At 37.7% G+C, this 19,751-nt stretch overlaps 4 protein-coding genes and 1 long non-coding RNA gene across 10 annotated transcripts in view; 2 read left to right on the top strand and 3 right to left on the bottom strand.

The window, feature by feature from the left end:
- The window catches only part of LOC111344819 (uncharacterized), a 28,087-nt gene extending 17,074 nt beyond the window's left edge, over positions 1-11,013 (top strand). Inside the window, exons 11-16 of one of the 3 annotated variants that reach the window (XM_088737414.1) lie at positions 169-480; positions 896-1,002; positions 1,326-1,521; positions 9,231-9,333; positions 9,786-10,053; positions 10,437-11,013. In XM_088737414.1, the coding sequence (XP_088593540.1) occupies positions 169-480; positions 896-1,002; positions 1,326-1,521; positions 9,231-9,333; positions 9,786-10,053; positions 10,437-10,553 (1,103 nt within the window). In that variant the 3' untranslated portion in view covers positions 10,554-11,013. Of the gene's footprint in view, positions 1-168; positions 481-895; positions 1,003-1,325; positions 1,522-9,230; positions 9,334-9,785; positions 10,054-10,436 lie in introns of those variants that run through there. The other 2 variants (XM_088737415.1, XM_088737416.1) reach the window with 2 other exon arrangements.
- On the bottom strand, positions 3,247-4,511 carry LOC148719832 (uncharacterized). The gene has a single exon (XM_088737459.1). It carries the CDS (start codon positions 4,394-4,396, stop codon positions 3,482-3,484), a length of 915 nt encoding a protein of 304 aa, XP_088593585.1. The 5' UTR covers positions 4,397-4,511; the 3' UTR covers positions 3,247-3,481.
- LOC111344823 (uncharacterized) lies at positions 6,128-7,878 on the bottom strand. Its single transcript, XR_015992916.1, has 2 exons — positions 7,690-7,878; positions 6,128-7,613 (listed from the first exon to the last, which is right to left on the bottom strand). It is a non-coding gene; the product is annotated as an uncharacterized LOC111344823 (long non-coding RNA).
- LOC111344825 (uncharacterized) lies at positions 7,945-8,900 on the bottom strand. Its single transcript, XM_088739002.1, has 3 exons — positions 8,460-8,900; positions 8,253-8,366; positions 7,945-8,141 (listed from the first exon to the last, which is right to left on the bottom strand). Exons 1-3 carry the CDS (start codon positions 8,476-8,478, stop codon positions 7,945-7,947), a joined length of 330 nt encoding a protein of 109 aa, XP_088595128.1. The 5' UTR covers positions 8,479-8,900.
- A 2,054-nt stretch (positions 11,014-13,067) lies between the features above and the next one.
- LOC111347091 (uncharacterized) overlaps positions 13,068-19,751 on the top strand; it is a 325,446-nt gene continuing 318,762 nt past the window's right edge. For 2 of the 4 annotated variants that reach the window (XR_015992891.1, XM_088737411.1), the window contains exons 1-7: positions 13,077-13,350; positions 13,469-14,541; positions 16,669-16,982; positions 17,440-17,587; positions 18,317-18,589; positions 19,026-19,199; positions 19,368-19,610. Coding sequence is in view for 3 of the 4 variants with exons in the window: in XM_088737411.1 (XP_088593537.1) it covers positions 14,472-14,541; positions 16,669-16,982; positions 17,440-17,587; positions 18,317-18,589; positions 19,026-19,199; positions 19,368-19,610 (1,222 nt within the window). In the remaining variant the exon portion in view is untranslated. Of the gene's footprint in view, positions 13,351-13,468; positions 14,542-16,668; positions 16,983-17,439; positions 17,588-18,316; positions 18,590-19,025; positions 19,200-19,367; positions 19,611-19,751 lie in introns of all 4 variants that reach the window. The other 2 variants (XM_088737413.1, XM_088737412.1) reach the window with 2 other exon arrangements.

Below are 19,751 nucleotides of genomic sequence, written 5' to 3'. Positions count from 1 at the left end.
AAACTTGAATTTGGGGAGATTAAAAAAAAAAATACTGGAATTAAACTAAGATGAAAGAGGGTGGTTATTGGAGGAGAAATTAGCAGGGGTTGGAATTGACGTACTCGGACCCTAAAAACTTCTTAGAGCATGATTTTTTAACTTTTGAAGGAAATTTTTTTCTCTTAGAACCTAGTGGGGGCCCAGCTAATGTGTCATCTGCTGAGGTCAACAAGACCACCTTTAACATTACATGGGTACCTCTACCAGGAGAACAGAGCAATGGCGACATCATTCTGTATAGCGTCAAAGAAGAATTGTTGTCTCGGGGAACAAGACAGAACAGATCTTCTTTGAGTAGCAAAACAGTTAATACAACAAACACATTCATTTTATTGAGTGGATTATTGCTTTGTTCGCAATACCAAGTGTCTGTTCGAGCTTATACCAAAGTAGGACCCGGTCCATATGGTCCACCTGTAGAACTACCGAGAACAGCAGGTAAATAAATATGATAGACATCAAAATAGCCCTCTTATATTGATTGAAGTTAAACCAAAGCCACAGTATACACTCGGAAAATCAGAATAGAGGATAGTATCACAAGGAACCAACGAAAGCAGAAACTTTAGGTAAAAATATGAACTAAGTCATTTTATCGCATGATCCCTACAGTCCTCCACACCAACTTAAGAAACACTAAAGTCACATCAGTCACATTCCGATTGCAAGAGAAATTAGTTTTGGAAAAGATTTTCTGAGAAAAAGATTCTTTGGAAAAGATTTTCTGAGATAAGATTTGGAAACTGAAGAATGTAATATCGTAATATCTTTACGAAGAATCGCTTTTACTTCGCTTTTTTTTAGGAACGTGATATTTTCTTTAATACTGAAACCACTTTAATTTTCCTCAAAGACCCAGGAACACCTTGGGGGTTGAGTGCTTCAAATGTTGGAACAACGCAAGTGAGACTAGAATGGAAAGAGCCTAAGCTTACACCGAAAGAAGGCATTGGCTATAGAGTAAGCTAAACGATTTATTTTTTTGAAGTTTGTGTGGTATTTAATCCCTTTCATCCCAACATCGATTTGCATCTCTTTACCTTTCCTATGGTACTCCCTTTTTCTAAAAATCAAGAGCTTCTTCAGTTGGTGATCATTTCCTTCATCCTTCTGACCTTAATGCTTGATTCAGAGGTGATGCTGTTTGGAGACATAAGGCCCTTATCCGACTCCTAAGGAGAAAAAGGTTTAATGTAAAACTGCTAATTTTTTTCTCTTTCAACGTTAGAATCTCTTCATTAATCAAGTGGTGTTTTATTTTACAAATTTTTTTATTTAATAAGGTGAAGTATCTCGGAACAAAGCCTTACAATGAGAGTTTTCGAGAGGAAGGTTTTCAAGATTTGGGCAGTTCCACTTCCTACACTATGAAAGGTTTAGTTCCAGGTTCTATCTACGAGTTTCAGATTATTGTAAGCTCTGTATGTGGACTCGGAGTACCCAAAGGATTTCCTGATAGGGTGGAAACAGAGATGACAGGTAGACATTTTCTATTCTAAAGTCGGTTAGAATTTCAATATCATTGTACGACGCGTACTCCTTTAAAACACATACAAAAATCCTTTAAAACACATAGATAATCTTTCAAGCGCCTTGGATATCTGGGGAAATCATTTCAGAGTCGGAATTTACCTGGCACATGCAATTGGAGTTCACAGTATCCTTCTTTGAATTAGCATGGTAGGCAGACGTATCAGTACTTTAAAGAGCTTAATAGTTTTCAAAATAGGCCTTTTGCAGGAGTTGATCATGTGACCGATTTCCCCTTAGCAACGCCATGCTGGCTGGCAAGCCATTCTCTGTGTTGCATGACAACCAGCTATTATCTTTGTATTAAAGCGTGTCTCTTATTTGTGTTGAAAGTGCTCTAAAGGTTAATCCTAATCCGTCTCTTTGTCAATTGGAAAATATTTATTGCCAAAGCTTACCATACAGTGAATTTTGTGAGATTTTCGACGGAACTAAGAGAGTTTTGACGAAGTTTTGACTTCGCGAAGTGAGCGTCATCAAGACAAACATGGCGGGATCAACAATGGATAAGTATCGCAAGTTGTTGTCGTAATCTCTTACCTTTTCTTAGAACATTTTCGGAAGAATAGTAAAAAGTTTAAAGCAATCCTTGTCTTAGCAGATAATGGGACTCAAGATTTGTCTTTGATTCCAAATTTGACGTTCGCGGACGTCGAGACTTACGCCGAACTCAAGTCTGGATGTCAAAACACAGTGAAAGCGTACAAATTTTTCGCAGAACCATATCTACACGAAATAAAAGGTATTTACTTCCGACAGAAATATATAGTATGAAAGCTTTATATTTTCTAATTTTAAGTTACAAAGTGACCGTCACACTTTTTGAGGGAACAATTTGTTAAATTCTTAACCGCTCGTGATGCGTGATTCTGATAAGCGTATATTTTCTTTCTTTCAGTTAGTTACACGACTGACTATGTTGCTAGAACAGCCAAATGCTTTCGATCAATGAAAAAAACCGAGTCCCCGCATAACATCTCGGCAAATATCGAGTTGAAAGATAAATCATTGAGCGGGAAATGCAGTTGTGTTGCTGGAATAGATGGATATTGCCTCCACATCATTGCTTTGTTTTTCTACCTGGCACACTGTAAACAACTTGGTCTTAGATCTCTGCCTGATGACTTGACTTGTACTAGTATGAAGCAACGATGGAGCGTTCCAAGAGGGAAAAAGATCGAACAAAAGCAAATTCAAGACATCCTAGTCAAGAAACATCAAATGGGTGCAAATTATTCGAAATTTATCAAATCAACTCTATATTTAACAATTGGTTCATGCTTTAGCGTGCTCTATCGAGTTATGGAGCACGCGGGAAGTTTGGAGAGCACGAAAGAAGCGTAAGAGTCGCCCGAGGCGATGGCCGAGGGCGACTCTAGCTTCTTGAGTGCTCTCCAAACTTCCCAAGGGCTCCATAACTCGATAGTGCACAGCTGAAAGCATGAACCAATTGTTTTAGAACATAGCCGGTGGAATAGTGCATCAAATCCGACGCGAAAAACGGACAACAAATATCAGAATTGATTGTTCGCGGTAAGCGAAATATTAAGCAAAATAGGAAATAGTTTTTATTTCAAGTTTTCTGTTTAAGGCTCGAGCTTTATTTTACTGCAGTTTAAATACTTAATCCTCTATTTTTAAAAAAGAAATCAAGCTCAAGAATGGAACTTTTATTTAACAATTATATCCTGATTAAATATAAAATTCTCCTAACGACAGAGAAGAAACTCTGCGGTTTAATTGGTTAATTTACAACACGCCACAGTTTCTGTTTCTCTGAGAAAACGAACACTTCGCGCAAGAGAAATATTAACACAAGTCAAAAGGCTTCAAAAAGTATATCGATTACCGAAAATAGACCATTGCAAAAAAGTCTGAGTTAATCCTGAGAACAGTATAACAGTAAATGTCAACGAGTGTGGCTAAAATTTGATCCAAGAGTGATGTGGATATTTTGAACGGTGCAGTTGTTAAAGAAAGATCCGAAGCCGCTTGTGATTTTCTCAGTTGCAGTGGACACAACGAGGCCGTTTTCCTGCACTTCTTTCTGTATGTTTAAGGCTGTGACAGTGGCAAGAGATTCGGATCTGTCAGAGGTCAAGCTTTTCGAAAGGACTTCGCTGCAGGTGCGGAGCTGTGATGTCGAGGGCTGCGTGTTGTAATGTAAAAGACTCTGTTCGCTACGGTGACCAGAGATTGCCATTATGTGGCGGTTCTCTACACCAGCATTCGACCATAAGGTGATTGCGGTGGCTCTGACGCTGTGATTGGTGTACATTTTGGAGAGTTTTGCTTCCTCACTGATGCTTTTCATCATCCCGTCGAGTTTGTTGCCACCAATTGGTCGGGCGTCGAACCAAACTTTATCGTCATAATTCCACTTAGAATTCTTTCTCGGATACTGAAAGAAAGCATCGCACCGAGGATTGAGTTTGGCCAAGTAAAACTTCAAAGCTTTGTATCCATCGTTCTCTTCAGGTGTTTCATACATTCTTGCCAATTTCTCGTTGCTGGATACATCAGTCACTCCTCCGGGATGGTTTTTTGTCGCTTCATCATGCGCCATTGTGACAAATCTTCTTCCCGACGCATCAACTTCAAACTTGAAGCTCGTTTTCTTCAGCTGCCTCTGACCTTCTCTTCCTCTCCGACAAAAGAATAAAATAACGTGAAACCATACATTGCGGAGGAGGGTGAGTGGATTATTCAGTGCAATGGCTGGCGAGGCTCTCAACTTCATCAAGTCTTCGCTCTCTATGGCTGGCTTGTGGGTGACATTTTCCTTGCTCTGGCGCTTCAAACGGACTATCTGAGCGTTTAACATTTCATTTGATCGTTTAAATCGAGGATCTGAACTCAGTTTGAGCCCTCTGCTTAGGGGTGGTGCATTCAGGTATCTCTCAAAAGAGTGCCGGAAACCAAGGAGAGAGGATTTGCTGTAGGTTCCCCGGACTTGTTCCTCGCTTCGGCATAGAACCTGCGCAGGTTTGTGTCCAGTTGTCCTACCGTCATGTTTTCCATTGAAGTTTGTATTTGTTTCTCGTTACACCAAGCTAAAATAAAAACAAGTTTTCTTTGAGTTTAAAAAGAAACCATTTAAAAGTTATTTTCGTGAAGGAAAACCAGACAGAAAGACTGTTATTGCTACATTTGTAATTTGATGTAATAAAATGTGTTAATCCTTTTACAAACAATTTTTCCGTGAGTTTTACTATTCCTGAGAAAAACTGTAAATATATATTTAACAATTTTAAAACGGAAAATTTTAAGCTTACCTTTGAAGGTTGAAACAGACCAGTTTGTCATTTGTTTGGTTTTACCAGTGTCTTTCTGTCAAAATTTGTTGCATTTCACCCTCGGACAGTGAAGCGAATCGTGACGGCGCTGATGCCGAGTCTCCTTTTCCGTAGTTTTTCTTTTTTTCCGCCACATTTAAGACCTCTAACCCAAGGGAGAAGGTCGGAAAATTATCTTCGTTTTTGGACTGTTGGGCCGAGTCTCTGTTTGTATACATTATTGTCGCAAAATATATTATTTTTCCCCGCGCTAGCAATGGCCGCTCGCGCGAAAAAAAAATTTTCTGGCGAAGCGATTTGCTCACGCTATCAGCGTGCACTATCGGGATTTTGAGCACGCTTACGTATAATGAATTTGATTGCGCGGCTCTGCTAGCTATGTTCTAATCACCATCTAAGTACTGTGGACTGCTTCATTCAACTTCCTTTGAAAAACTATCTCCTGTGCTTATTATAGCTAGTATTCTTCCCCATCAAGATAATCTCGCTAACTTAGAAACTGTGACTAGAAATTTGTTAGTGCATTCAAAGGAAGTGTTTTGTCCCACCAGCAAAAGCTTTTGCAAGATTACATTATTAATGATTTCACTTCAGCGGGATTCCCACTTCTGCCTTATGAAGACTCTGGTGATAGATTTGAAAATGCCTTCACAATTTGTTTAACCAGTGATAAGCAAGCTGCACTGGAATCATTGAATCTTGACAGAGATGTTGTAATTGAAATAGAGAGTAAAACTGTGCAACAAAATTCAAGTCAGTTGTGGTATCTTCTGCGTAAAAAGAGGATTACAGCAAGCAAGTTTGGTTTAGTGGCTAGAAGAGTGGGCAACTTTGAAAGGCTTGTGGAGCAACTCAACCCTGTGAGACATGTGACAACAGCTCCTAGGAGACGAGGAATTGAGTTAGAGCCAAAGGCAGCATCAATGTATGCAAGTGAGGCTAAGGAAAACAAGGTCAACCTTTTCCCTTCAGGCCTTATCATCAACCCAAAGTGCCCATGGTTAGGGTGTAGTCCTGACAGAAAAGTATTTGACATTGCTGCTTCTGAAAATGGACCAGATCCTTTTGGATTATTGGTGGTCAAAATTGTAAAAGAGGGTGAGACAAGTTTTGATAATTTGAGGTATTTGTCCAAGAATACCCAAAATGAGTACTCTCTTAAGACAACACATGAGCATTTTTACCAAGTGCAATGCCAACTGGGGCTCAATGGCTTACAGTGGTGTGACTTTTTTTAGTTATATTGATGACAGTACATTTGTATGTTCAAGAATTTATTATGACAAAGAGTGTTTTCAAAATGCAAAGGATAAAGCTGATGCCTTTTTCTTTAATTACTATTTGCAACCTTGATGATAATATTATTGTAAAAATTAATTTAATTTTGAGTTTAATAATGATTGTCATCCTATGTACAAGTGCAACCATAGCAATTCTACAAATAATACAATGAAAGTCAGAGTGATTTTCTATCATATGTTGAAAAGAGTCACTTTTATTTGGTTCACAATGAAGAAGCTCAAGTCAGCTACTAAATTATAGCTTTTGTTTTTTTGTATCTATTCGATACTACTCATCATCTTTAATAAGTGGACCTTGAAAATTTATTAGTAAACATGCTATGGTATATGTTTGATTGACAGACTCAAGTGTATTTAAAGGTATATCTGAATCAAAAATATGAAATTCTTTCAGTCTTCGTACTGCTCGCTCTACGTGTATTCGTAACTTGGCAATAGTTTTCGTTTCTTTAACTTCATGACTAGCAAATTGGCTTTTACTTTGCAAAAATGGAGGGAGATTTAAAGTTACATTTTTCACCAGTAGCAAGTCTTCAATTTCAAAACCTTTGTCTGCCATGACACAATCACCAGGCTCTAAAAAAGATCAAGTATTCCAGAACATCTGTTTATTTCCCTATCAGAAATAGCACGTGTGTATAGGTTAGAAACGAAAATAATGGCTCCTTTTGGAGACCTTCCCACAAGTCCCTTTAATGTTGTATTACTCTTGTAAGCAGAGTAGAGCTGTCATTGTAAAAGTAAAGAAGATGGTGTTTGTACATACAACTCTGTACAATCAATTATAACTCTTGTGTTGGGATAGAGTTTTAAAAATTCATCTGACATGGAATTATTTATCTGCTCTCTGGTTGGCCAAATGGACTGAGAAGCTAACAAAAAATAAAGGTAGTTGATCCAAGTGGTGAGCTTTCGACTTACTGATGAGGGGTGTAAATTAAAGCAAAAAGCAAGATCCTGCTGGAATAATCCAAGTCTGATACGAACAAGACACATACAGCATTCATCAATCAAAAGCATTGACAGTGATGATGGCCTGCTATCTAGTACACCTGAAGCATAGCAGTATGTCATGTTTTCAGCAGATGGCTTGAAAAATTCATAGAAAGCAATTAGGTGCTCATAAGTAGGAAACCCAGTATAAAACTTAATGCTACTACTATCCCTAGTAAACCTTTGTACCCCAAATTTATATATTTTCAGAGTAACTTCTTGTTTTTCTATTTCATCTCTTGCCTGTTTTGTAGCCAAGTTTGCCTTCTGAATTTCTAATTGTGCGCAGATTTTGAATTGTGAATATTCATCTTTGGCGGATTTCAACTCTAGCTCTAAGGCCTTCAACTGTTCTCTAAGAACATCTATTTCACTACTTTCACTGCTGATCTCAGGTTGTTGGTTTTCTTCCATGTCAACATCAACATTGTCATGTGTCTCAGTCGAAGACCTAGAAATAGGAACAGAATGACCTTTAAGCATGGAATATTCTAGAATTCTAACATAAGAAGGAAAAGAAAATTTACCTTTCAACATGAATAATTTTTCTCCTCTTTTTGGCATTTGGCTTCCATGTAAATATGCGAGGAAATGCACCTTGCTTTAACAGTGACGTCCTGCATTGTCAGTGGGCAAGAAGTCTTCCTCCAAAAAATGCTTCGAACATACTCTGGTATTGTTTGTAATCTATGAAAACGAAACACGGGCTTTAATTTACAATGATTGATAAAAATGCCACGAACTACATTTACTATCATGTCCAATGTTAGATCAATTGGTGTTCACTTAATCGAGCAAACAGTTCTAACCTTGAAAAGATCACCATCTCTTCTAATTTTTGAACTCCAGATCTTTCTAAGGTCGTTATTCTTTGGGATTCGATGAAAAGACAGAGAGGAATCGTATCGAACGTCCCCCTCACACTCTGGAACACAACAATGATCATTGGACTTCTTCATCCTCTTGGAAGGATGTTCAGCTAAAATATGTGAAGAAATTCAGGATTAGTCGAGAAAATAATTGATAGCAATCTTAAAAGATCAGTCTCGTCATCTTTTATTAAAGATCTGCAAACTGAAAACAAACTTACGATTTCTCGTGTGTTGAGATTCCCATGGTCCAGATTGCTTTTGTTGTGCTTTTGTCTGTGAGGCGTCCTTGAATGTAGAATCGAGATCGAGAGACAAGCATTGAGTCTCATTAGCTGTTAAAGGAAGGTTAATCTGATAAGTTGTAACTGATATTAAAAAGAATTCAAAGAAAGTTCAGATATTAGCGAAAAACTTGCGTTACTTACTCATTGTTGATTCCGCCATGTTTGTCTTGCTGGCGCTCACTTCGCGAAGTCAAAACTTCGTCAAAATTCTCTTTCTTCCGTCGAAAATCTCACAAAATTCACTGTATGGTAAGCTTTGGCAATAATATATTTCCAGTTGTGAAAAGGACGCATTAGGATTGACCTTTAGAGCACTTTAAACACAAGAAAGAGACACGCTTCAATACAAAGATAACAGCTGGTTGTCATGCAACGCAGAGAATGGTTTGCCAATCAGCATGGCGTTGCTAAGGGGAAATCGGTCACGTGATCAACTCCTGCCAAAAGGCCTATTGAAGAGTCCTTTTCGATTGCGTCTCGTAAAATCAGACCATGAATAGCCTCTGAATGTAGAGATAAGGAATCCTTTCACAACTTTAACATGGAAACAAAAATGGCGAGTAGGAAAAAAAGGATTATAAACCAAACAGAAGTATGATATTGAACATATCATTTCATTAATATAAGTGTTAGAGCCGAATTGTTGGAATATCGTCAAGAACAATCTGCCTAAATATATATTGACATTATCCCCGAACAATCCCTGGTTTATGAGAAATTTATTAAGCGACTGTGGTCTGGCTTTGGCCCATATGAACGTTGACAAGTACCATGTTATTCCTGTCAGCTCAATTGGTACATGCTTTTATTGAGTATTTTACAGTCTAAAGCTACATTACGAATAGATACAATCTTACTTTCTGGTAAAATTGTGCTAATTTTACCCACAAATTACACAATTTTCCTTCGCAGCTCCAATGGCTCCATTTCTAATTCAGTGGACCAATGTGGAAGTGTCCGAGTTATCGGTCGAAATCGATCTCTGGCCTGTAGAACAAAGAAATGGTCCAATAAGGTGACTATAGAATAGATTGTGTGATACAGAATAACTAGTGCAGTATTAGGTGAGCGGCTTGTATAGGTATTCCACTCATTCTAAATTCTTTTGTATACTAATGGTACCCATGTCGGTTTATGAACTTAACTCTAAACGACGAGAAAGAGTAAGTGTCAGATTGTTGAACGCTTTCACTCCCAAAAGTGATTGAAAATGTAACCTCTCCCTATCATACAATAGATTATTCTGCAAACAGGTAATGGTCAATAAATGAAGTAATAGTTATTTTTGATGAGTAAGCTTTACGACTTTCAAGAAAATGTGAAGGAACTTAACAGAGTATACCTGTATACTCTCTTGTTTGAACCCTAGCTCTTAGCCAATAGCCTTTCATGTCCATAACTCTTAGAAGACGATGGAACGATTGTCAGTTTCACTGATAAGAATTTCTTTCTTATACAATATTTTAGTGCTTATCAGGTGATTGTTCTGAAAGTCTGTGATTGTTATCAAGAGCTTTCCAGAGACTTTCATTTAAAGCTGAAAGATTTCAATCGAAACAACGACACATTTTATCCATTTTACGTTGCTGCGGAGATTAAAAATAATCCTGTGCACGATAAGTCTTGGAAATTTACGGTTGGTGACGGCAAGTCATATGGAGCTTTTGTTAACAAAGAACTGACAAGAGGAGAAAGTTACATTGTATACCAAAGAGCCCTAACCAATCACAACAGTGTAAGTAAATTTTACTTCATTTCTTCAAAATAGATAAATAATCCAAACGTTAGACCGGATTGAAGCAACAGAACACATATTTTCGGGCTCCATAAGATATAGCCACGCATGGTGTTGAGAGAACACGAGGAAAGCTTATAAATCACGAGCCGAAGGCATTGTAACATTCCAAGAGGCCTTATCACGTTTTAGAACCCGGATTCTGCATGGAGACTGAATTACCCAATCAAAAAATGCATACTATGTTCATTATGTTATACAAGTAGATAATTATTTTCTGGGGAAACCATGATGTCACTGATTGTTTTTTAGGACTAGATGTTTTTTCCAAATATCAGGGAATCAAAAGAAGTAGTAGTTACTTTTTTGGGTTTGTTTCTCAGCAAATTTTAGAGGGGGAGGCCAGCAAAATCGCCATGATTTCTATTAAACCAGGTAAGCGATTCAATTGTCACTTGATACTTAAAGACTTTCTTTTCAAAAGCGAAAATAATTACTGAGTGATTAAGGACCCTCGGTTGGTAAAGTAATAGTTTGAACATTTGAAGTTCTCTACTTTGGTTGCATGGGTAGGAAAATATCTAACAAATTATTCGCTTGTAGGGTTAATGTTTCACTAAGAATCCTGATGTGCCACATCCACCAGCTTGCCTTGCATATTGTACAACACTGTTACAGTAACTTCCTTGTTATTATTGTATATCATTTCAATTTGACAGTGACAAAAACTCGTCTAATTTAATGAACAGCAAACACGTGTTTCGTCGAAATTCAGCTGTATGATGCATATAAACATTTGCCATAGCTTTGGTCAATTGAACATTTAACAACTATTCACCGAAGTGGAGGTGGTTAGTGGTGGATATTTATCGAGCCGCGATGCGGCGAGGTAATTATCCACCGCTAACCACCGACACTGAGGTGAATAGTTATTTTAGTCTATACTAAAACAGTGAGATAATATACACCCCCAAAAATTGATTTTAATTCATACATTCCAGCAACGATTCTAACATTTTCCCGCGCGTGACGATCCAACGCGGCTCGGATCGCGGTAAGTGATTTTTCGTTGTAAAAACTGTCGTCTCGTTTTCTTGCTGACAGACAAAATTTCTGAAGGCATTTGTTCAGCTCTGGTGGCGGCATATCTTCAAATGGTGTTGCAAACTCTTTCTGTATTTGAAACCATTCTGTAAAAAATATCATTCAACTTTGATTTTCAAGTGAACAAGTGAGGTTACGCAAGAGAAATTTGCATTTGTAAACAAAGCCTTTCTCATTGCTTTTTGTCGATAAACTCCGGGTTAAAAACTTAAACCATTATCTTTAAAGGCTGATAGTTTCGAAAGAAACTGTTTGGGGCTGCGTCGGTGGGAGTAACGGAATAATGTGGATATATCAACAAAGTTGAAATGGTAAATTGGCCACCGTAATGATTACAAAAGCTGACGTTTCGAGCGTTAGCCCTTCGTGGGAGCGAATAGAGGAATTGTGGGTTGTGTGAGCTTTTAAAGGCAGAAAATGGAGCTACGTTATTGGTGGGTGCATGGCAACGAGAAAAACATGAATAAATTAGTGGAATGAAAAGCGTTCATTGATCCCTGCGGGATTTAGACTGCCGGTTTGAAAGATGAGCTTTTGTTCAAGATTGTTACGGCTTTCCGTGCCACCTAAGTGCAAGGAAAGACCGCAGATTGCCATATGTTGCTTAGAATGATTAGGTAAATTAAAATGTCTAGCGACTGGTTTCGATGTGTCCTTGTCATTCCTTTCCACGTCTCGAAGGTGTTCTTGGAATCGGTCACCTAGTCTTCTGTCTGTTTCGCCGATGCATATCTTTTTGCAATAAGTGCAAGTTATGCAATAGAAACCGGCAGTCTAAATCCCGCAGGGATCAATGAACGCTTTTCATTCCACTAATTTATTTATGTTTTTCTCGTTGCCATGCACCCACCAATAACGTAGCTCCATTTTCTGCCTTTAAAAGCACACACAACCCACAATTCCTCTATTCGCTCCCACGAAGGGCTAACGCTCGAAACGTCAGCTTTTGTAATCATTACGGTGGCCAATTTACCATTTCAACTTTGTTGATATATCCAAATTATTTCATTACCTTTAAACACGGCCAAAGCAAATTTTGTCGCTTTCTTTGTGTTTTCAGGGACTACTTCGTAGTTAATTTGAGTGATTTCTTCGGTTGTCACGGATGCAAACCGGGACGCCCTTTTTTCCCGAGTTGCTCGGAGGTAAATAGCAAAGGATATTCAGAGTTTGACTAACCAATCAGCGCGCGCCTTTGACGCTATCCACTGTTTTAGTATATACTAAAATATGTTATCCTTAGTGTTTAGGTCTATCCTCTATGGGGCGCCAAATGTATTTTTATTATTTAGAGTGGTTATTTGTATATAACCAAAACAAGTATGGTTATATGTAAATAACCACAGTGCAGTTAGGTTATTTATAAAAAACCAAAACGAGACATTGGTTATTTAGTAAATAAACAAAACATGAATTTGGTTATTTGCTAAATAACCAAATTGTAAAGTGGTTATTTGCTAAATAACCAAAACTGAAAATGGGTTATTTGTAAATAACCAAAACTGAGAATTGGTTATTTGCTAAATAACCAAAGCTGAAAACTGGTTATTTGTAAATAACCAAAACTGAAAATTGGTTATTTGCTAAATAACCAAAGCTGAAAACTGGTTATTTGTAAATAACCAAAACTGAAAATTGGTCATTTACTAAATAACCAAAACTGAAAATAGGTTATTTGTAAATAACCAAAACTGAATATTGGTTATTTCCTCAATAACAAAAACTGAAAATTGGTTATTTGTACATAACCAAAACTGAAAATTGGTTATTTGCTAAATAACCAAAACTGAAAATTGATTATTTGCTAAGTAACCAAAACTGAAAATTGGTTATTTGCTAAACAACCAAAATGGAAAATTGGTTATTTACCTAATTTGGTATGGACACGTAACAACCACGTGGCCTGTTTTCCCGCTCATTTCCAACAATGCATTGTATGCGTCGATCTCTTTCAACATGACTTCCAACGATGATATGGTGGTCAAACTCGTGGAGACAGCGTTGCCTCACATTTTACAATCTTCAGCAAAAAAACTAAAAGTACACAATACGGAGTTATTTAAGACAGATTTGCCTGCTACCACTCAACTTGGCAAAATGAGGCGCCGACAAGCAACAACTGAATGGTCAAATCCTCAAGCGAAATGAAAATTTCAAGCGTTCCGGTATCAAAGCAAGATCTGCAAAAAACCGGTAAGTAAAAAAAAGTCTATTCAAAATATAATGATTAAGACTGGAATTTCTCGGTAAACTCTGGCGATTTACAGTTCAGTTAAAAGTCACAATTTTAACTGTTTTTCTTTCATCGCAGGGAGTCGCTCGTTGGTGTCAATGCTGGACTGAAAGTTTATGGAAATATTTACGGGAGAATTATTAAAAGTTACTCCAGTAAACTTTCCGCCAACTGCTCCTGCCATCAGGTAACTAGAACGACTGGCATTGCTGTCAAGGTCACTAGTAGCTGCTGTGTTGCTTGGCGTGGCTGAGCTATTGAGAACAATCTCCCGTAAAGCATGACTTGAATAGCCGTTGGTAGTTGTCGTGCTTGGCGTGGGTTGAAACCGGCCAACTTATTCGACATTGGCCGCTGTTTTTCCAGAGGATTATGGCTGTCGCTGGATATGGATTCCGGATTTGAGTGGCCAGTGAGCTCTGATATCTCCACTGGGTCGAAATCATCACGGAGCGCTTGGGTGACTGTTTTGCGACCACTCGAATTTGTGAATTTGCCGTCTACTGTTTTTTGAAACCATGTTGTATCTAAAAGAGGCCAGTTTGTCGTCTGTATAGGCTACAATGGTTTGGATTTCCGGAAAAGATGCTTGACCTTTTTCGGCATTGATACCTGTTTTGGTTTTCTTTCGTAACGCTTGTTTGGTTTTCCTCGGCAAGAACTGTCGTTTGGCTTTCTTCCCTCGTCTCTGGCGTTTTGATTTTTTTTCCATGCGTTTTCTCGTACTTTTGAGCGTGAGTGGTTTCTTCCAATTTTCTAAAAATTTCAATTTCAATTCAAAATTTGGAAGACATTCGTTTTCTATAAATTTGTTCATATTTGTTCATATTTTCGTAGCACTGGTTGTATTTACGTTTTTACGTTCGTAGCAATAATTCTTGCTCGCGACTCACGTCAGCGATATCGCTTTATGCGTTCGTGCGATTCCACGCTAAATACCCTCTCTTCCGGTTGACTATTGACCAATCAGCGCGGGTGTTTACTTTAAGCTAGGCGATTCTACTTTGTATATGATAGGATAAACACAGGCCGCAAAAATACTGCACGCAACTTTCCGTAAGAGCTGATCCGAAGTTACCCCATGTCGGGGCTGCATTCCAAGATATGTCTCTGTCTAGTTTCCTTCATTTTCCTTCTTCCTTTGGCTTCAGGTGAGGAAATGAAAACATGGGTAAAATTTTCACAGTTTATATCTGGTAGTTCGATCTAAGCTTCAAAGCTTCATATCGCGTCAATAAGAGAATCAGAAAATCAGAAAAGATCAGATATTTACGAGGGTTTCGTAGATCTCTACAAGTGTTGCGTCTTGCTACCTTTAATTACGGCTCATTTCTCTCGACAATAATTTCATCAGGTTCTGCATGCAATGCAGATCACATTTCCCGCGGTGGATATTCGTTCTTTTACCTTCTGTTGGGTTCTTAATATTTGTTATATCTGATGCGAATTCTACTGACAGGTAAACAGGTTTTCAGTCATCCTTACTGCCTTAGCAGACTTGCAGATGTGTTCCAGCTATTAAGCCAAAGTAAAACAGCTTATAGTTAAGATTTAATTTGCACATCGCACAAACTATTGAGGTCAATAGACATTCATGTTTTCCTCCGGGCCTATCAATGGCATCTATGAGTAAAAATTCCGTGACAACACGGAATGTTTTTTCGATTATAAGTATTGCTCGTGCGATGTCGGACGTATTTGAACAAGTAGATATTTCACCGGTTTCTCGATTGTTCAAATAATTTGAACATGCAGTTTTAAGAAATGAGGGAAAACTGTAAAATGATTTCCCCCTGGTTACTTTTGTATGAGGAACTCAACTCAACTTCCTGAAGAAAACTCATTTATGTAACAATTTCACGGCAACAATCGTCCAGAGCTCACGGTCTTTCTTATTTCAGTATTTGTTTGATGATGTTACGAAACTTAATCAGTTTTCACAAGACATCTATTCTTTTCTGTTCAATAGTTTCACTCAAAAAGTTCACATCACATTAGGTTACTTAAATATTTCAGTGTTTTTATTATTATTATTATTATTATTATTATTTGAAAGAATCTTGTTTTCAGAGAAATTCAGTCCAAATACCGATGTTGATGATATTGATGTCTCGGTACGGGTGCAATCGAGCAGCGACAGATTTAGATGGCGCCATAAATCTTTGGAGCAAGTTTTTGCCTTTGCGAAAAAGCCATATCGTTTTGCCCTTTTTTCTGCGTGATGGATGTCCTCCCCTGAGGTGGGATGGGTGGGTGTTATGCAACGAGCTTCTCTGCGACCATCTCAGCTTTGCTGTGTCGTCGATTAACAGAGTACCTCGCCAAGGGATGCTGCCCATGCGCCAACCAGTGTCGTCATCATAGGTGCAGCCCCGCAGTTAAAACTGTGGACATACCCGTGCTCGGGCTCTAGGCGTATGTATATATTTGCCCACCAATCAGAGCTGAGGAAAAAGGGGCAGTGTTAATTCGTGGCGCTGGGCGAAAAGATCGCGGCTTTCAACAAGGCGTAGATATGATAATTCTGTGGTGTTCCTCACATTTTCGGGCGTAGATCACATACGTTTGATCTTACTCGCGTTTCTTCCTCACGTTCTCTTAAGAGCCCAATTTCCTACCGATCAGCTTTTACATTGCATTCTTCTTCCCTCTTGTATTTATTCAGTCAGGAGATGAATTCTTTCCTCATTGTGTAAAACTGTTTACTATCCTTTTACTCTAAGGCCCAATTTCATTATTTTCGGACTTAATAAATATCACCCTTCTTGGCGGGATTCAAGCAGAGGTATCAATACTTAGGCACTTGGACAATGGGAGCTTTAACCCATTTCGAGGAACGAGTTGTTTTTCTTTCTCCTTACATCTGGATGGGACTATTTCAATAAAGTTCCCATCAGTATCAACCCAAGGCAATTTTTTTTACTATTTTTAAGCAGTGGTAAGTTTAAATTTGTTGCAGTGGCCATTTGAAAGATGGGAACTACCCCACTGAAGCCGTTTTAAGGCGATGGCCCTAGTTTGATTCTAGAAGTGGAGAATTCGTGTCATCTTCAAATGGGAGAATTAAAAGCAAAGGGTAGCTTAGTCGTTTTATTTACGAAAAATCTTCACCATTAGAAACCTTGACTCCTATTTGCATCTTATTATCAATATTGATGGTGAAATGATTAGATATCATGACAATGATGGAAATCAAATGATATTTATAACATTGATAATCAATGCTCTAAGATTACACAATATCTCGTGAGCAAAGTTTTGAATTTTCATTGTGGTAGCTGATTGCATTGATCTCGATCTTGGAATGAACAGTGGGGCCATTCCTGACAAGAAAATAGTTGCTTCGACTGAACAAAGTTCTAGTACACCGGACAACAATGGTCGACTGAACTATACATCAGGATCATCATGGTGTGCAGGAACAAGTGACACTAACCCATATTTACAGATTGACCTGCAAGAACTTCACATCATCTGTGCTATATCAACTCAAGGGAATTCTCAAGCAAATCAGTGGGTGAAGAATTATTCACTTCAATACTCCAATGATAGGACAACTTGGATCGATTACAAGGAAGGTGGTAAAATTAAGGTAATATGTGAAAGACCATGTCACTTTACTTTTATTGATAATTACAGTTGTCTGCCTTTATCACTTCCTCCAGAATGAAGACGCATTCCCAATGAGATCTGGTTGGGAACGTTAAACTGTGAAGACATTTGATTGTGCAGTAAACAATAAATGGAAAAAAAACCTTGAAGCTGTTTTTCTTGTCACTATGTAGAAGAACGATGTTGGAAAAGCTTTTTTTTTCTCACGCCATCCTTGATTTACTTATAAAGATCTCCGATGGAGATAAGAATAGTTGTCAAAATAGAATGCTGCTAGGCTCGCAAAGAGCTAATTTTAAAATACCAAACGTGGTGTAACTGTGTAAATCAAGGCACAAAGATGAAAAAAAGTTAGAAGTTTGTAATTATTTTCATTTATATATTTGTCTGTAAATACAAGTACACCTTTAAGTTTTAGCCGTTCCTTTTGATTTCAGATCTTTCAGGGAAATATTGACAGATCCTCCGAGGTAAAACATGTTCTTTATAAAAGTGTCGGAGCACGCTACCTGCGAATCTTGCCAAATGCATACCATGATACTGTATGTATGAGAATAGAGGTTTTCGGTGTCAAGCAAAAACCAGGTTATTAATTAATCAATTATCTCTTTCTATATACATAACAGAATTCTTAAAAGATCCTTATCAAAGTGCATAAACAACTTCACACGCAAAATGACGCCAAGTGCAAAATCTCTCTTTTGAAAATGAGTTTTATCTGTATTTCAATGAGAAGTGATTTTCATGACACAGCCTTTGAATTCTACATAATTTTCAGTTGAAGCCCTCAGACATTTTATAAATCGTAATGGCTTTGGCAAATGATGATTAAATCAAACTGAAGTATGGCAGTGACATTACGGATTAAAAATAGAAAATGCAAACCACATATGGAAGAATACTGGAGTTTGCCCTAAAATGCTAAGCCTCTTCACTCAGACTGTAAGTACTTTCATAAATATTGACAGATGTGGAATTCATGCGCGCTGTAATCTCGTGCATTCATTTTTCACCTTGCGATCATTACAATTTTTTATGGAAAGTTTCTTAGCGAAAATTATTCAAAGAGGGTAATTGGCTTTTACACTGGTGCGAGCTTCTCACAAATTTGGTTATCTTATTCTCTTTGATCTGCTCTAACACTTCAGTACTTGTATTTACGCACACAAGGGCATCTTTATCTGCTCTTACTTGTCTCACTTTGGGGTTAATTAAATTTTAACAATAGTTTATCTTAGCAGGCTGATATAAATGTTTTCAAAATGCAGAACGGAAACCTTCATCGATATTCATTTCTTTTCTGTCTTTACACAGTGAACTTTGCCCTTAAGAGGGCTACTCTTCAGTCTTCAGTATTTAACAATACTCAGTTGGGGATGTCAGGCGTGTCAGAGAAAGCAGTGGATGGTAATTCTGATACTAAATTTATAAATGGAAGTTGCACACATACTCAATTAGACAATCCAAGCTGGTGGAGAGTTGACCTGGGTTCAGATAAGGTGGCAGTTTCTGACATATTCATAGTCAAGAGATTTTCAACACGTATCGGTGTGATGGCCAGAAGTAAAAGCTATAGCATTACATTGGGTGAGCAGTCATTATGTACTTTTCATGTAATTAGGAAGAGAAAAGCTAAAGAGTAAAGGGTACAATAACAGTATTTAAAGTAAAGTATTTCCAGGGTAGTTTTTGTTTTATGTTCTATCTCAACCATTTCTATGCAGAAGTTTTTCGATGAACAAGTACAATGTATGTATGTGAATATTGAGAAAATTTGTTTAAAGGGAGCTTAACTGTTTCGGTTGCTGCAGAGTAGAGATATCGGAATACATTTTACATTAAGTCATCATAATTAGTTGCTTTGAGCAGTAATTATGGTTATATATTCTGTTTACGTTTAACCGTTAATACACTTACATTTACATGTACATGTATGCAAAATTTCATTTTCCTTTGAAAGTTGTCAAATGTTTGCCATGTACAGTGCACTGAGATGAGCTGTTATTTTTTTATATAATATCAGGTAACAACCCACAAGTAATAAACAACACTCGGTGTAAAGGACTCTACAGTTTTGTTAACTTCACAGCATCAGCTGTTTGTTTTACCAACCCACTGACGACTGGCAGATATGTAGGAATATTAACGATAAAGGAACAAATTCTTAACCTCTCTGAGGTGGAAATCTATTTGCGAGGTACATGTTATTAAACACAGAGATTGATATTGATTGGCATTTAACTGTAGCAAAATTGTGAACGTTTTTATTTCTTATTTTAATGACACCTTTATTTCCAAAAATTTTTTTCACCACATTCCCAATATGACCAGATGCTGATTAAGATAACTGCTTGTGTCATTTCAGATAATATTGCATTTGGAAAACAAACAGATCAAAGTAGCGTAGCGTATGGTGGTGTAAGTAGCAGAGCAGTTGATGGTATAAGTAACCCAGACTATTTTGCTGGAAGCTGTACACACACTGCCTATGAAAAGAACTCCTGGTGGAGAGTTGACCTGGGAAAAGTTGAACCAGTTTCAGAAGTATACTTGGTCAACCAAGAAAATACATGGTTTTACAGACAGGATAATTTTGAGATCAGAGTGGGTACGATAGATGATTTTGAAATCTTGATGCTCTACTTAACAAAAAAAACAGTGGTTTAGCGTGGTCTCTTACCGACAACGATATCCGTCATCCCAGTGGTCAAAAGGTGTTAGCGGACTCATTCGACTGTGCCTCGTAAGT

Source organism: Stylophora pistillata, chromosome 11 (assembly GCF_964205215.1).
Source record: "Stylophora pistillata chromosome 11, jaStyPist1.2, whole genome shotgun sequence".
In the NCBI taxonomy this organism is placed as follows: Eukaryota; Metazoa; Cnidaria; class Anthozoa; order Scleractinia; family Pocilloporidae; genus Stylophora; species Stylophora pistillata.
The sequence above is the reverse complement of the archived record's forward strand: the minus strand, read 5'-3'. Positions and strand labels throughout refer to the sequence as shown.

What these genes read in the sequence shown, in the direction of transcription:
- LOC148719832 (XM_088737459.1), bottom strand. Translation starts at nt 4,396, where the DNA reads ATGTTAAACGCTCAGATAGTCCGTTTGAAGCGCCAGAGCAAGGAAAAT.
- LOC111344825 (XM_088739002.1), bottom strand. An exon ending in ATCTCAACACACGAGAAATC is followed by an intron (nt 8,142 to 8,252) that starts GTAAGTTTGTTT and finishes CACATATTTTAG; the next exon opens with CTGAACATCCTTCCAAGAGG.